The sequence below is a fragment of the Capsella rubella genome, unplaced genomic scaffold (genome assembly GCF_000375325.1).
Source record: "Capsella rubella cultivar Monte Gargano unplaced genomic scaffold, Caprub1_0 scaffold_1, whole genome shotgun sequence".
Classification (NCBI taxonomy): domain Eukaryota; kingdom Viridiplantae; phylum Streptophyta; class Magnoliopsida; order Brassicales; family Brassicaceae; genus Capsella; species Capsella rubella.
The window spans coordinates 7,320,817-7,336,251 of NW_006238923.1; the positions used below are offsets into that span (position 1 = coordinate 7,320,817).

The following is a 15,435-nucleotide window of genomic DNA, read 5'->3' on the forward strand; positions in this document are numbered from 1 at the left end:
AGAAGGAACCAGCCACTTGCACGCTTGTAGGGACGAGTCATCAAAAAACCGTACGTGTGTGATGACTGATGACTTATGAGGTGTGGCCTCTCTCTCTCTCTCTAATCTCTCTAATCTCTCTTTCTCTCTTGTCTTGTCCAATCTCTTGTTGTTTGTACTACAATGGTCTAGAGGAGAGGACATGAGAGGCTACTTTCGTAATATTCTGAAAACGTATGGGTCAGTTTAATCTTTTCGACATGGTTTTGGGTGGGATTGTTTTTATCCTCTTTACCTTACGTGATCACGACGACTTCTCTCCCTAACGCGGTGTCGATAGATACAAGCTTCATCATATAGCATAAAGCGTTCTGACGTACTTCTTACCATGTATATTAGGTTCATAGCTAATAACCATTATCATATATTGAAGTTTTGCGAGATGAATCATTCAACTACGTACAAAAGAAGAGAAGCTATGAAATATAAAAGAAATGAATAAGTTTTCTTAGCGAAGGTCTTGTACATCTTAGCTATCAGTCCTATAAATGATGAGACAATTAGTTAGGCAAACACTTGTAAGTAGCTCCACGTCTCAAAAAGAAAAGTCGACGATCGCTTCATTATCACTAACCACTCGAGGCATGTTACATGTTTTATAGCTAATATATATATGTAGTACAAGCAATTATATATATATATATTAATAATTATGGTACGAGCTAGAGCTATAATAAAATAGTTGGTTCGTAGGACCGACACTAAAAGATGGTTTTCCTAAACAACAGTTATAATGATTTCGACTATTTAAATTAAACTTTTAGGTTTATTGTTCTCTAGCAAACAACTTTTGATCCTTGCGACAGAAATTGGCATACGTTCATTGATTCAAGTAACCCATCTTTGTTTTCTTGAAAACATTACACTAATATTAACAAGAAAACAAGTTTCTCTTAACCAAGTTTTCTATAGACATAGATATATGTCACAGTTTTGAAATCTACGTACGCATACTTTAAAATTCAACTAGACAAAACAATTGATATATAATCTCAAACAATCTGATATGACTATAATCATAATTTATCATGCCACATTAATTTTTTTTTTTTTTTTAATCTTAAACAAGTATGTTTGACTAAATAGAAGTATTTTCAAGTCAAAAAGTGTGAAACCGAAGTGGATCCGTTTATTAAGGGTAAGAAATAAAGAAATTAAAGAAGAAGAAGAAAAAACAGTGTTTGAGATTTTTAACTGAATCAAATGGATAAAAAGAAGAAAATGGAAATGTCTTGGATCCTTCAACTACCATATCTCTCTCTCTCTCTCTCTCTCTCTCTCTCTCTCTCTCTCTCTCTCCACTCTCACATATGGGCGGCTCGAATAATACCACACAAATGCCCTCTTCACTATTCGAATTTACACAATGTGCCACCACCGTAGAAAACAAATAAGAAACTCACCAAAACAAAAAAAGGAGGAGGACTTGAAACAAACAAGGATAGAAGAAAAAGAAGAAGAAGAAGGACAAGTTTGAGACTTTTTGGATATTTTAAGAAGGCGGGTCGAAGCTGAAGCTGAAGCTGGTGAGAAGGAAATCAAAATCAAATCGTTTCTCTTGTTTTGCTGGATTGGATCGGGAAATCTACAAGCTTGAAGATTCGTTTTTTTGAAAATTTGTTCGAATCTGAACATTCGAATTCGAGTGATGTTTTGCTTGATTCGTTCGTTGATTCGAAGAAGAGTTTATGCTTAGAGCTGTGAAGATTCTGATTTTGGGTTTGTTGATTGGAACTTTTCTAGCTAGGCGGTAGATATGTTGAGTAGGTACGGTGGTTCCTTCTTCCCGTAGATTTACTGAAGATGTTCTTCTGCAAAAACTGAATCTTCTTCTTCTTCTTCATCAACTTGATTGATCAAAGTCTATTTTTGGAATTTGAAAAGAAGAGACTTTTGAAAAGGGTCAGATCGATTTCGGAGGAGAGAGAGAGATATGGATGAGGTAGGTGCTCAAGTAGCTACTCCGATGTTCATTCATCCGTCGCTATCTCCGATGGGGAGAAAACGTGATCTTTACTATCCGATGTCGAATCGGCTGGTTCCGTCTCAACCGCAGCCGCAGCGTAGAGATGAGTGGAACTCTAAGATGTGGGATTGGGATAGCCGGAGATTTGAAGCTACACCGGTGGATGCTCAGACTCTTCGCCTTGGCAACGAGACACAACAGTTTGATTTGACTTCAAAGAATAGGAGTGGAGAAACAAGAGGACTTGATTTGAATCTGGGAAGTGGGTTGACCGCTGTGGAAGACACCACGACGACGACGACGCAGAACATTAGACCGAACAAGAAGGTTCGGTCTGGATCTCCGGGCGGGAATTATCCGATGTGTCAGGTGGATAATTGTACTGAAGATTTGTCTCATGCTAAGGATTATCATAGAAGGCATAAAGTGTGTGAAGTTCATAGCAAAGCTACTAAAGCTCTCGTCGGCAAACAGATGCAGAGGTTTTGCCAACAGTGCAGCAGGTAAGGAAGAAATTTGATTTGTTGTTGTTGTCACCAGTTTGATTTTTATCTGGAAATGGTTCTCTGTTCTTTTCTTTTAATATATGATTTTTGCAGGTTTCATCTGCTCTCGGAGTTTGATGAGGGAAAGAGAAGTTGTAGGCGTAGATTGGCTGGCCACAACCGAAGGAGGAGGAAGACAACACAGCAGGAGGAGGTTGTGGTTCCGGGGAACCGTGATAATAGCTCTAATGCCAATATGGATCTTATGGCTTTGTTAACCGCCTTAGCTTGTGCACAAGGTATTAGCTTGCGATTATACAAGAGTTTGTTTCTGTCTGGGAATTCTGCTCGGATGTTCTTGTTTTATTAACAGATTTGTTGTCTGCGAGCTGCAGGTAAGAATGAGGTGAAGCCAGTGACTACTTCTCCAGCTGTGCCTGATAGAGAGCAGCTTCTTCAGATACTTACCAAGATAAATGCATTGCCGTTGCCTATGGATCTTGTCTCTAAGTTGAACAATATTGGAAATTTAGCCAGGAAAAATCTGGATCAACCTACGACGAACCCCCCAAATGATATGAATGGCGCTTCTCCTTCTACAATGGACTTGCTTGCTGTTCTTTCATCAACGTTAGGATCATCTTCACCTGATACACTAGCCATATTGTCTCAAGGTGGGTTTGGTTACAAAGACAGTGACAAGACTAAGTTATCTTCGTATGATCACGGTGTTGCAACCAATGTGGAAAAGAGAACTTTAGGGTTTTCTTCTGGTGGGGGAGAGAGGAGCAGTAGCAGTAACCTATCTCCATCTCAGGATTCAGATTCACGTGCTCAAGACACTAGGTCTAGCCTGTCTCTACAATTATTTACCTCATCTCCCGAGGATGAGAGTCGACCAACGGTGGCATCTTCTCGAAAGTATTATTCTTCTGCAAGCAGTAATCCTGTTGAGGATAGATCTCCGTCGTCCTCCCCGGTCATGCAGGAATTATTCCCATTGCAGACGTCCCCTGAAACCATGAGGTCTAAGAATCACAATAACTCAAGTCCCAGGACTGGTTGCCTACCGCTTGAGCTCTTTGGTGCATCAAATAGGGGAACTGCAAACACTAATTTTAAAGGTTTCGGGCAACAGTCTGGGTATGCTTCTTCTGGTTCTGACTACTCTCCTCCCAGCTTAAACTCTGATGCTCAGGTTTGCAGCTTTTCAACTTCTCTTTAGCATCTATTTGTACGTAGATAAAACAAACCACTTATGGTTTTTATATATATGACATATAAACAGGACCGCACTGGAAAGATAGTCTTCAAACTACTTGATAAAGATCCAAGTCAGCTCCCTGGGACATTACGATCGGAGGTGATAATTTCTGAGCATGATATAGCCTTATCTTAAATATTTAAGTTATTGATTGCTTCTGTTACAGTCCTCATACTTATTGTCCCCCTGTAACAGATCTATAACTGGCTTTCGAACATTCCATCAGAAATGGAGAGTTATATTAGGCCTGGCTGTGTTGTTCTATCTGTCTATATAGCGATGACACCTGCAGCCTGGGAGCAGGTGAGTGGATATTATGTTTTAAGTTTTTGGTTATTGAATCACTCAATGCTATGTATAGCTTAGAAGCAGTTGGTGGTTTTTTTTTTCAGCTCGAGCGAAACTTACTGCAAAGGCTTGGTGTTTTGCTACAAAATTCTCAGTCTGATTTTTGGAGAGAAGCTAGATTTATAGTTAACACGGGGAGACAGCTCGCATCACACAAAAATGGTGAGTGCTCACGAGCTCTTACTTCTGTGTAGCCTTGAATGTTGCAATTTTTATCTCTTCATGATCATAACATATCACTGGTTACAGGTAGAGTTCGATGTAGCAAATCGTGGAGAACTTGGAATTCACCAGAGCTCATCTCAATTTCACCTATAGCCGTAGTAGCTGGTGCAGAAACAAGTTTGGTATTAAGAGGTAGAAGCTTGACTAACGATGGGATCAGGTAAACTTAAAAAAAAAATCAGTTTCATAGTGTTTCTAATCTTTTCTTATTTCTTTCTAACCTATATTATCATTGTGCTGCCAGTATTCGTTGCACACATATGGGCACCTACATGTCGATGGAAGTAATTGGAGCAGGATGTAGACAAGCAGTATTTGATGAGTTGAATGTAAATAATTTCAAAGTGCAAAATGCACAGCCGGGTTTTCTTGGACGCTGTTTCATTGAGGTATAACTTCATATAACTGAACTTCCTAACTGAACTTAGTAATTTACTTTGTCAGTCTAGAGATGTTGAAAGTCTAGTTTGTGTCCAGGTGGAGAATGGATTCAGGGGTGACAGTTTTCCATTGATAATTGCCAATGCATCCATCTGCAAAGAGTTAAATCGCCTTGAAGAAGAGTTTCACCCCAAAAGTCCGTCAGAAGAACAAGCTCAGAGCTCAGATCGACGTCCCACATCAAGAGAAGAAGTTTTGTGCTTCTTGAATGAGCTTGGTTGGCTTTTCCAGAAGAACCAGACCTCTGAACTTCGGGAACAATCCGACTTTTCCCTTGCCCGCTTCAAGTTTTTGCTCGTTTGCTCAGTTGAAAGAGATTACTGTGCTCTCATCAGAACACTCCTTGACATGTTAGTAGAGAGAAATTTGGTGAATAATGAGCTGAACACAGAAGCCTTGAATATGCTCGCTGAGAGTCAGTTGTTGAATCGTGCTGTTAAGAGGAAAAGCACAAAAATGGTCGAACTACTTATTCATTACCCAGTTAATCCCTCGGCACTCAAGTCCTCTAACAACTTTGTTTTCTTACCCAACATAACTGGACCTGGCGGTATCACACCTTTACATCTAGCTGCGTGTACATCTGGGTCAGATGATATGGTTGATCTGCTGACAAATGACTCACAAGAGGTATGGCTCTCTCCCTCTTGCTGCCTCTCTCAAACGTAATTTTATTTCTTGCAACCCATAAGACTGAGGAAACCGTATTGCTGTTTCAGGTCGGATTATCAAGCTGGAACACTCTTTGTGATGCAGCCGGCCAAACTCCATACAGCTACGCTGCAATGAGGAACAACCATAGCTATAACTCTCTGGTGGCTCGTAAACTTGCAGACAAAAGAAACAAGCAAGTCTCACTAAACATTGAGAACGAGATTGTTGACCAAAGGGGTATGAGCAAGAGATTAAGTTCAGAGATGAACAAATCATCTTGTGCGTCGTGTGCAACCGTGGCTCTCAAGTATCAGAGGAGAGTTTCAGGTTCACACCGTTTGTTCCCAACGCCTATCATTCACTCAATGCTCGCAGTTGCAACAGTCTGCGTTTGCGTCTGCGTTTTCATGCATGCTTTCCCAATCGTGAGACAAGGATCTCACTTCAGTTGGGGAGGTTTGGATTATGGCTCAATCTAGACAACAACATATATATAAATTATAATTTTATTCTTTTGGTTTCACAAAATAAGAGAAAAAGGGAAGAGACTTCGCACGAATATATAAGGAAAAGCTCAGAGACTTGACTGTGACAACGACCAAAGTGTGACTACAGTAGTATTACTCAAGGGAGTTTCACCGTCGGGAGTTCTTTTTTTTTTTTTTCAATTATATATATTTTGGTTTGGCTAATTTGTTGTGTGTATTTCTGTGTATTTTGTTTCTATATTTTGATTATGATTATTCTTTAACTAAGATAATAACCTGCTGCTTCATATAAGAGGCAGTTGTTTTACTGTTTTTTTGTATTTTGGTTCTTGTAAATTTGTACTTTGTACAACTAGCTCCTTGTTCATGTTGTAACTTGAATAACATTGTTTTTTTCTTTCTTTTTTGTCGAAAGTCTAAATGCATTACCATTTGAAACTTACATTACTATTACATGATATAGAACGATGTTTGTGTAAACAATATGAAGATGGAGTAATCTTGTCACATATGCCTCTTATGTCAACGATTCCCTTGTCGGGATTCTCAAACATCAAACCTCACAAGTTAGTGTATTGTTTTGCATGATCTTGTAGCTCATTTGATTTAATGGCTTAGCTCCACCTCGTGAGTTCAAGTCATGGCAGAGTAGGAGAGGAGGCAAAGAAGATACACACTTTATCCAAAAAGAAACTGAAAACTCATGAGATATCTTTTAGTTCAAAGGAATTTATATTTGTCACAAGTAGACAATGAATTTTTTTTTGAGATTAGTGTGATTTGATTACTTCATACTAAACGACGTACTTAATGACATTGAAAGGAAACGATGTCGAAAAAGAAATTATGGATCTCGATTAATTTGAAGAAGTAAAAAACAGAAATGTTTTTGGACTATCAAATCAAAAAATTTAACTTTAATCAATGGATAAAAAGCAAATGGGAAATGTCTTGGATCGAATATTACCATGTAAATGCCCTCGTTTCTGTTTGAATTTACAGAATGTGCCACCACCGTAGAAAACAAATAAGAAAGAAAAAAAAAAGTTATCGTAGAAGGTAAGGACTTGAAGACAGCAGAACACGGATTAAACAAAAAAAAAAGCTTGATCAGCGGAAAAAAGAAGAAGGACAAGTTTGAGACTTTGGGGATTTTAAGAAGGTGGGTCGAAGCTGGTGAAGAGGAATAATCAAATCATTTCTCTTGTTTTGCTGGATTGGATCGGGAAATCTACAAGTGTTTGAAGATTCGTTTTTTGAAAATTTGTTCGAATCTGAACAAGTTCTTAACATTCGAATTCGGGTGATGTTTAGCTTGATTCGTCTCCAGCTTTCGTTGAATCGAGGAAGAGTTTATGCTTGAAGCTGCCAAGATTCTGATTTTGGGTTTATTGATTAGAGAAGTTTTCTAGCTAGGCGGTAGATATGTTGAGTATGTACGGTGGCTCGGTAGATATGTTCTTCTGCAAATACTGAATCTTCTTCTTCTTCATCATCAAGCTGATTGATCAAAGTCTATTTTTGGAATTTGAAAAGAAGAGACTTTAAAAAAAGGGTCAGATCGATTTCGGAGGAGAGAGAGAGAGATATGGATGAGGTAGGTGCTCAAGTAGCTACTCCGATGTTCATTCATCCGTCGCTATCTCCGATGGGGAGAAAACGTGATCTTTACTATCCGATGTCGACTCGGCTGGTACCGTCGTCTCAGCCGCAGCCGCAGCGAAGAGATGAGTGGAACTCTAAGATGTGGGATTGGGATAGCCGGAGATTTGAAGCTACACCGGTGGAAGCTCAGGTTCTTCTTCTGGGCAACGAGACACAACAGTTTGATTTGACTTCAAGGAATAAGAGTGGAGAAGAAAGAGGACTTGATTTGAATCTGGGAAGTGGTTTGACTGCGGAGGAAGACACCACAACGACGACGACGCAGAACATTAGACCGAACAAGAAGGTTCGTTCTGGATCTCCGGGAGGGAATTATCCGATGTGTCAGGTGGATAATTGTACTGAAGATTTATCTCATGCTAAGGATTATCACAGAAGGCATAAAGTGTGTGAAGTTCATAGCAAAGCTACCAAAGCTCTCGTTGGGAAACAGATGCAGAGGTTTTGCCAACAGTGCAGCAGGTAAGGAAGAAGAGTGATTTGTTCTTATTGTATCCAATTTGATTTTTTTCTGGTGATGGTTCTCTGTTTTTTTTTTTTTTTTTCTTAATCTGGTTATGAATGATTTTCGCAGGTTTCATCTGCTCTCGGAGTTTGATGAAGGAAAGAGAAGTTGTAGGCGTAGATTGGCTGGCCACAACCGAAGGAGGAGGAAGACAACACAGCAGGAGGAGGTTGTCGTTCCGGGGAACCGTGATAATTCGTCTAACGCCAATATGGATCTTATGGCTTTGTTAACCGCCTTAGCTTGTGCACAAGGTATTAGCTTGCGAATATACAAGAGTTTTTTTTTTGTCTTGGAATTCTGCTCGGATGTTCTTGTTTTATTAACAGCTTTGTTGTCTGCGAGCTGCAGGTAAGAATGAGGTAAAGCCAGTGACTACTTCTCCAGCTGTGCCTGATAGAGAGCAGCTTCTTCAGATACTTACCAAGATAAATGCATTGCCGTTGCCTATGGACCTTGTCTCTAAGTTGAACAATATTGGAAATTTAGCCAGGAAAAATCTGGATCAACCAATGGCGCACCCCCCAAATGATATGAATGGCGCTTCTCCTTCTACAATGGACTTGCTTGCTGTTCTTTCGTCAACGTTAGGCTCCTCTTCACCTGATACGCTAGCCATATTGTCTCAAGGTGGGTTTGGTTACAAAGACAGTGACAAGACTAAGTTATCTTCTTATGATCACGGTGTTGCAACCAATGTGGAAAAGAGAACTTTAGGGTTTTCTTCTGGTGGGGGAGAGAGGAGCAGTAGCAGTAACCTATCTCCATCTCAGGATTCAGATTCACGTGCTCAAGACACTAGGTCTAGCCTGTCTCTACAATTATTTACCTCATCTCCCGAGGATGAGAGTCGACCAACAGTGGCATCTTCTCGAAAGTATTATTCTTCTGCAAGCAGTAATCCTGTTGAGGATAGATCTCCGTCGTCCTCCCCGGTCATGCAGGAGTTATTCCCATTGCAGACGTCCCCTGAAACCATGAGGTCTAAGAATCACAATAACTCAAGTCCCAGGACTGGTTGTCTGCCGCTTGAGCTCTTTGGTGCATCAAATAGAGGAACTGCGAATACTAATTTTAAAGGTTTGGGGCAACAGTCTGGGTATGCTTCTTCTGGTTCTGACTACTCTCCTCCCAGCTTAAACTCTGATTCTCAGGTTTGTAGCTTTTCAATTCCTCTTTAGCATCTATTTGTACGTAGATAAAACAAGCCACTTATGGTTTATATATATATGGCATTCAAACAGGACCGCACTGGAAAGATAGTTTTCAAACTACTTGATAAAGATCCAAGTCAGCTCCCTGGGACATTACGATCGGAGGTGATAATTTCTGAGCATGATCCTTACCTGAAATATTAAAGTTACTGGTTGCTTCTGTTTCAGTCCTCATAGTTATTGTCTTCCTTTTATTACAGATCTATAATTGGCTTTCGAACATTCCATCAGAAATGGAGAGTTATATCAGGCCTGGCTGTGTTGTTCTATCTGTCTATATAGCGATGGCACCTGCAGCCTGGGAACAGGTGAGTGGAAATTGTTTTTAATATTTGGTTATTAAATTATTCAATGATATGTATATAGCTTAGGAGCAGTTGGTGGTTTTTATTTTTACAGCTTGAGCGAAACTTGCTGCAACGGCTAGGTGTTTTGCTAAACAATTCTCAGTCTGATTTTTGGAGAGAAGCTAGATTTATTGTTAACACAGGCAGACAGCTCGCATCACACAAAAATGGTTAGTGCTCACGAGCGTTACTTCTTTGTAACCTTGATGCAACATTTATCTCACTATAATTATAACATATCATTGGTTACAGGTAGAGTTCGATGTAGCAAATCTTGGAGAACTTGGAATTCACCAGAGCTCATCTCAGTGTCTCCTGTAGCTGTGGTAGCTGGTGAGGAAACAAGTTTGGTAGTAAGAGGTAGAAGCTTGACTAATGATGGGATCAGGTAACTTAAAAAAAAAATAAAACAGTTTCATAGTGTTTCTCATATTTTCTTAATTCTTTCTAAGCTTTATCATCATCGTGATGCCAGTATTCGTTGCACACATATGGGTACCTACATGTCGATGGAAGTAACTGGAGCAGCATGTAGACAAGCAGTATTTGATGAGTTGAATGTAAATAGTTTCAAAGTGCAAAATGCACAGCCAGGTTTTCTTGGACGCTGTTTCATTGAGGTAGAACTTCATATAACTGAACTTGATAGTTTCTTTGTCAGTCTAGAGATGTTTAAAGCCTAGATTTTATGCAGGTGGAGAATGGTTTCAGGGGTGACAGTTTTCCATTGATAATTGCCAATGCGTCCATCTGCGAAGAGTTAAATCGCCTTGAAGAAGAGTTTCACCCCAGAAGTCAAGATACATCAGAAGAACAAGCGCAGAGCTCAGATCGTCGTCCCACATCAAGAGAAGAAGTTATGTGCTTCTTGAATGAGCTTGGTTGGCTTTTCCAAAAGAACCAGACCTCTGAACTTCGGGAACAATCCGACTTTTCCCTTGCCCGCTTCAAGTTTTTGCTCGTTTGCTCAGTTGAAAGAGATTACTGTGCTCTCATTAGAACACTCCTCAGCATGTTAGTCGAGAGAAATTTGGTGGATAATGAGCTGAACACAGAAGCCTTGAATATGCTCGCTGAGAGTCAGTTGTTGAATCGTGCTGTTAAGAGGAAAAGCACAAAAATGGTCGAACTACTTATTCATTACTCAGTCAAACCCTCCTCTCTCGATTCCTCTAACAACTTTGTTTTCTTACCCAACATAACTGGACCTGGCGGTATCACACCTTTACATCTAGCTGCTTGTACATCTGGTTCAGATGATATAGTTGATCGACTGACCAATGACCAACAAGAGGTATGGCTCTCTCCCTCTTGCAGCCTTTCTCAAACTCAATTTCTTGCAACCCATAAGACTGAGGAAACCGTTTTTGCTGTTTCAGATCGGCTTATCGAGCTGGAACACTCTTTGTGACGCAACCGGCCAAACTCCATACAGCTACGCTGCAATGAGGAACAACCATAGCTATAACTCCTTGGTGGCTCGTAAACTTGCAGACAAAAGAAACAAGCAAGTCTCACTAAACATTGAGAACGAGATTGTTGACCAAAGGGGTGTGAGCAAGAGATTAAGTTCGGAGATGAACAAATCATCTTGTGCGTCGTGTGCAACCGTGGCTCTTAAGTATCAGAGGAGAGTTTCAGGTTCACGCCGATTGTTTCCAACTCCTATCATTCACTCAATGCTCGCAGTTGCAACAGTCTGCGTTTGCGTCTGCGTTTTCATGCACGCTTTCCCAATCGTCAGACAAGGATCTCACTTCAGTTGGGGAGGTCTGGATTATGGTTCAATCTAGACAACAACATATATATAAGTTATAATTTTATTCTTTTGGTTTCACAAATAAGAAAAAAGGGAAGAGACTTTGCACGAATACAAGGAAAAGCTCAGAGACTTGATTGTGACAACGACCAAAGTGACTACAGTAGTATTACTCAAAAGGGGTTTCACATTTGGGAGTTCTTGTAAATTTGTACTTTGTACAAGTAGTTCTTCATGTTGTAACTTGAATAACTTTTGTCTTTCTTTTTTTTTTCCATTTTGTTGAAGGTCTAAGTAAATGCAATACAATATTAAGCCTAGCTAGTATATTATATGGAACAAGGTTTATGGAAAAAAAAAATAGAGGAAGAAGCAATGACAGTATGAAGGCCATAACATGTTAACGATTCGAACGAGGATTGTCGAAATTCTCAAAAATCACAACTCACAAGTCACAATATATCTCTTGCCTGATCTTGTAGCTCAGTTGGTTTGAAGGCCTACCTCCACCTATACAGTCACGATAGTAAGAGAGCGACGTATACACAGTCACAAGTAAATTATCTTTTGTGACAAGTAAAAGATTCTTGAGACTAGTGGTGATTTCGTTACTTAATCAACGACAGACCTAAAGAATCTTGAAAATGTTGTTGTTATACAGAGGAGATCACATTATAATTCCACTTTTTTAAAGGAAAGTCTTGAAAGTGAAAAGGAGAGTGAAATCATTTGTAAGGTTACATTTCAAAAGTTTATTCCGGTGGCTATACAAGTCAATCAACTCTTGATTTTTTCGGTTTTGTTTTGTTTTTTTAACTCTATGGTAGGTTTGACATAATCTTTTTTATCAAAAACGTTTTCAAATTCTTGTTTAAGTTGAAATAAACTTGATAATAGATATATTTGATGTAGTAAATATATTAAACTTGAAATAAAATGTGAGTGGTGGGTCTTTTCTCTCATAATATATGATTTGAATGGGAGTTAACTTTGGTGTGCCTCTCTTATTAGGTAGTAGTAGCTTTTTATTTCTGTAAGATCCAAATAATTATACATTTTTGGTCATATTTGCATACCAAAACGCATATGCCTTTGGTTTAGTTACAATGTATTCATTTATTTAAGCACAAACACATGAAATACACATTAAAAATATCACTTAAGCAAATAATACAACATCATTCTCTCTATTGTACAGATCACCGAATTTAATCAAAATAATATTATATCCCACCCGAAACTTAATAAACACCAATACATCTATATGTACTTTATCATCAAAGGCATCATTATGGCATATAACAATCTACACATATAAAAGTATAAACACTCGTAAGTATAGTTAATCAAGCAATCTCCAAATTCCATCATAATCACCCTCCTCAGACACGTGGAATTGTCCTAGTAACACCACCATTTCTGCCGCCGCCGCCGCCACCACCACCACCGCCTCTAGTCACACCGTCCAAAATAGCTTCACCAACACCTTCACCAAGACCTTCCATTATACCACCGAGAAAATCAATCACAACCTGCGACGCCAACCTCGCCGCCGTTCCCAAAACCGCCGGAGACTTGTCCCTCCCTTTATGTCCGTTTGAGCGGAGGCCGTTCACGGCTGCGTCTTTAGCACATACGGCGTGCAAGTGGTAATCGCAGACGGTGCAACGGTAAACCCTACCCGTCCGTTTACCTCTCTTGCACTCTCCGCAAAGATATCCTCCGGGGTCCCTGCCGGTGGTGTTAGCGGCTGAGGAGGATGGGATGAGGCGGAGAGGGTGGTGGTGGAGTGAGGAGGACGAGAGGGAAGGGGATAACATGGCGCAGCCAGGATGCATTTGGAAACTGCAAGCTTTGCATCTAAAGGTGTAACCTTTTGGTGATCGTCCACACACGTCGCATTTGGATTTTACTATCCCTACTTTCGCTGTTATTCATCATCACAACATACATTAGATGGGATCAAATTTAAAAGTGCAAATCTTTAGTTGTTTTTTTACATTAACAAAATATATAAAACGTCACATTTCTAATATCTTATATAGCCTCCGGAAACGTAAGTTGGACCGACATTGTCACGGTACGAGCGTGACATCAGATTTTATAATATCACCGATCAACTAATAATCAGTGGCCAGATTTATGTTTTAATCATTCTTTCGTTCATGCATGAGGACGAGGTGTGTTTAATTAATGATGAAAACAAAATTCTATATTAAGGTATCTACTTTTGGTGTCTTCAGAGATTGTACTAGAGCTAATTAAGTTCAATTACAATCTTCTAATACGTTTATGACGTTTTATAAAGCTTATTTATTCTCTGTTAATTGTTCAATATAACCAAGATTTAGTTATTAATTTTTTATGATACCCACTAAACCAAATAATAATTCTGTTTTTAAAAAGGATTATTATTCGGTGTAAAGCAATTAGTATTTTGTACACGCAAGAAAAAAAAAGTATTCAATATATAATCGACAATAATCCAGATTCTTTTAGTTCTTGGTATGAAGACAAATAAGAATCTGATAGGACAGTAAAATAAAACGTACCAGGTTTGGCAAAGAAGAGAAGTTGATGCTGGTAATGAAACGGATGCGACTTTAGTAAAGGAGGAGCCAAAGCGCAAAACTCATGGAGCTGATAATCGCACTCTTGACACACGTACCTAATCCCTGCTCCTTCCTCTTTGCACCCTGCACACGTGTAGATATCCGGCAAATCAACCTTGACCAGCACGTGTTGGGGATGTCCGAAATGGACCATCTCTTCACCTTGTATCAGTTGAGGTGATGCTGGGAACTCTACTGACCGCAGACGAGGTTTTCTGTTAAGACCATTTGTGCCTACCACTGCGGCTGAGGCAGTAGTGTTTGAGGCCGAACGTCTCAGAGCTGCCATCGCGGTGATGTTGGACGTATCGTTCCTGGAATTGGAATTGATGACTATGGATTTGCTTCTCATCATTCTTCTTTTTTGAAAATGAAAAAATTTGAGTTGGTGGTGGTAGAAGTTATGATTGACTAGCTATACGGGTTTTATGGTTTGTTGTTGTTGTTGTTGTTGTGTGGTACGGAGGTGAAATTTGGAGTGGTGAAATTAAGGGGTGGAGGTGAGTGATTATTTATGGTGGGATAAAGATATTGGAAACTGTTTTAATTACATAGACAGGTTTTGTGATAGATGAGAAATTTAGTTGCTTTAGGGTTTCTAGAAAGAAAAGAAAGATGCTTTTGTGGACTTATTTGTCAAGTAATTACATGTGCATTTTACGTTACATTAAAGTACTTAAAACTAAATATGGATTTTATCGAGATTATTTGGTTCTCTTAATCGCAATGAACAACGTAATTTAGATGTCCCCGTATGCATGTATATATGTAAGCTTTTATCCTTTGTGCATTAGTCAGTTAGAGTTAGCTAGGAGTTGTAGCTATACTTCATTGATTTGTAATTTTGTATAGGTGTGGGTATTAGGGTATATAGCGCACACAGTAAAACAATTCCCTCGCGCGAGTATCTTTTGGATAGAAACCAAAAAAAAACTAGCTAATTAATCTTCCATGCTTTCAATTTTATTTTTTATTTAAACTTGACTTGCTTGCTTACTTTTTCTAACCTTAATAGTCGGCAACCACCACCGTATATACACTACTATACATTGGCAGACACTCTTTTGCCCATATTTATAGATTTGAGTATTTATTTTGTCTATAATGTCAAGATGAGATATATATATATATATATATATACATAATAGTGTGAGTTTTTAGTATAACATAACATTTTTTTACGTTTGAGTTTTGCCGAAGTTGGAAGAGAAAGTAAGATAAAGATTCTAATACAGTAGCCGATTTTTGGAAGTTAATTACATTTAAATTATCAACCAAAAAAATGCTTAGTTCCCTACCAGATCCGACATTGAAATATATCACAGAAATGTATTGGGACCCGATTTAATTCGTATTCCTCAGCGAGATCATACAAAACATATGTTGTGATGGTTTCCTAGCAAAACCCCAAATTATTATAAAT

At 39.0% G+C, this 15,435-nt stretch overlaps 3 protein-coding genes across 3 annotated transcripts; 2 read left to right on the forward strand and 1 right to left on the reverse strand.

Annotated features, from left to right (window-relative positions):
• Positions 1-1,362: 1,362 nt before the first annotated feature.
• Positions 1,363-6,317, forward strand: LOC17897057 (squamosa promoter-binding-like protein 14). Its single transcript, XM_006303785.2, has 10 exons — positions 1,363-2,508; positions 2,605-2,789; positions 2,886-3,688; positions 3,779-3,853; positions 3,950-4,057; positions 4,147-4,264; positions 4,352-4,487; positions 4,572-4,716; positions 4,805-5,398; positions 5,488-6,317. Exons 1-10 carry the CDS (start codon positions 1,973-1,975, stop codon positions 5,899-5,901), a joined length of 3,114 nt encoding a protein of 1,037 aa, XP_006303847.1. The 5' UTR covers positions 1,363-1,972; the 3' UTR covers positions 5,902-6,317.
• Positions 6,318-6,964: 647 nt separating this feature from the next.
• Positions 6,965-11,727, forward strand: LOC17898654 (squamosa promoter-binding-like protein 14). Its single transcript, XM_006306591.2, has 10 exons — positions 6,965-8,037; positions 8,150-8,334; positions 8,432-9,234; positions 9,325-9,399; positions 9,495-9,602; positions 9,694-9,811; positions 9,894-10,029; positions 10,117-10,261; positions 10,336-10,935; positions 11,021-11,727. Exons 1-10 carry the CDS (start codon positions 7,499-7,501, stop codon positions 11,432-11,434), a joined length of 3,123 nt encoding a protein of 1,040 aa, XP_006306653.1. The 5' UTR covers positions 6,965-7,498; the 3' UTR covers positions 11,435-11,727.
• Positions 11,728-12,519: 792 nt separating this feature from the next.
• Positions 12,520-14,500, reverse strand: LOC17897691. Its single transcript, XM_006305318.2, has 2 exons — positions 13,953-14,500; positions 12,520-13,327 (listed from the first exon to the last, which is right to left on the reverse strand). Exons 1-2 carry the CDS (start codon positions 14,365-14,367, stop codon positions 12,783-12,785), a joined length of 960 nt encoding a protein of 319 aa, XP_006305380.1. The 5' UTR covers positions 14,368-14,500; the 3' UTR covers positions 12,520-12,782.
• Between the last annotated feature and the right edge of the window lie 935 nt (positions 14,501-15,435).

Coding starts and splice junctions, on each gene's coding strand:
- LOC17897057 (XM_006303785.2), top strand. CDS start 1,973: ATGGATGAGGTAGGTGCTCAAGTAGCTACTCCGATGTTCATTCATCCG. Junction 2,790..2,885: donor CGCCTTAGCTTGTGCACAAG/GTATTAGCTTGC, acceptor TGCGAGCTGCAG/GTAAGAATGAGGTGAAGCCA. Junction 3,689..3,778: donor GCTTAAACTCTGATGCTCAG/GTTTGCAGCTTT, acceptor ACATATAAACAG/GACCGCACTGGAAAGATAGT.
- LOC17897691 (XM_006305318.2), bottom strand. CDS start 14,367: ATGATGAGAAGCAAATCCATAGTCATCAATTCCAATTCCAGGAACGAT. Junction 13,328..13,952: donor TCTCTTCTTTGCCAAACCTG/GTACGTTTTATT, acceptor GATGAATAACAG/CGAAAGTAGGGATAGTAAAA.
- LOC17898654 (XM_006306591.2), top strand. CDS start 7,499: ATGGATGAGGTAGGTGCTCAAGTAGCTACTCCGATGTTCATTCATCCG. Junction 8,335..8,431: donor CGCCTTAGCTTGTGCACAAG/GTATTAGCTTGC, acceptor TGCGAGCTGCAG/GTAAGAATGAGGTAAAGCCA. Junction 9,812..9,893: donor GCTCGCATCACACAAAAATG/GTTAGTGCTCAC, acceptor CATTGGTTACAG/GTAGAGTTCGATGTAGCAAA.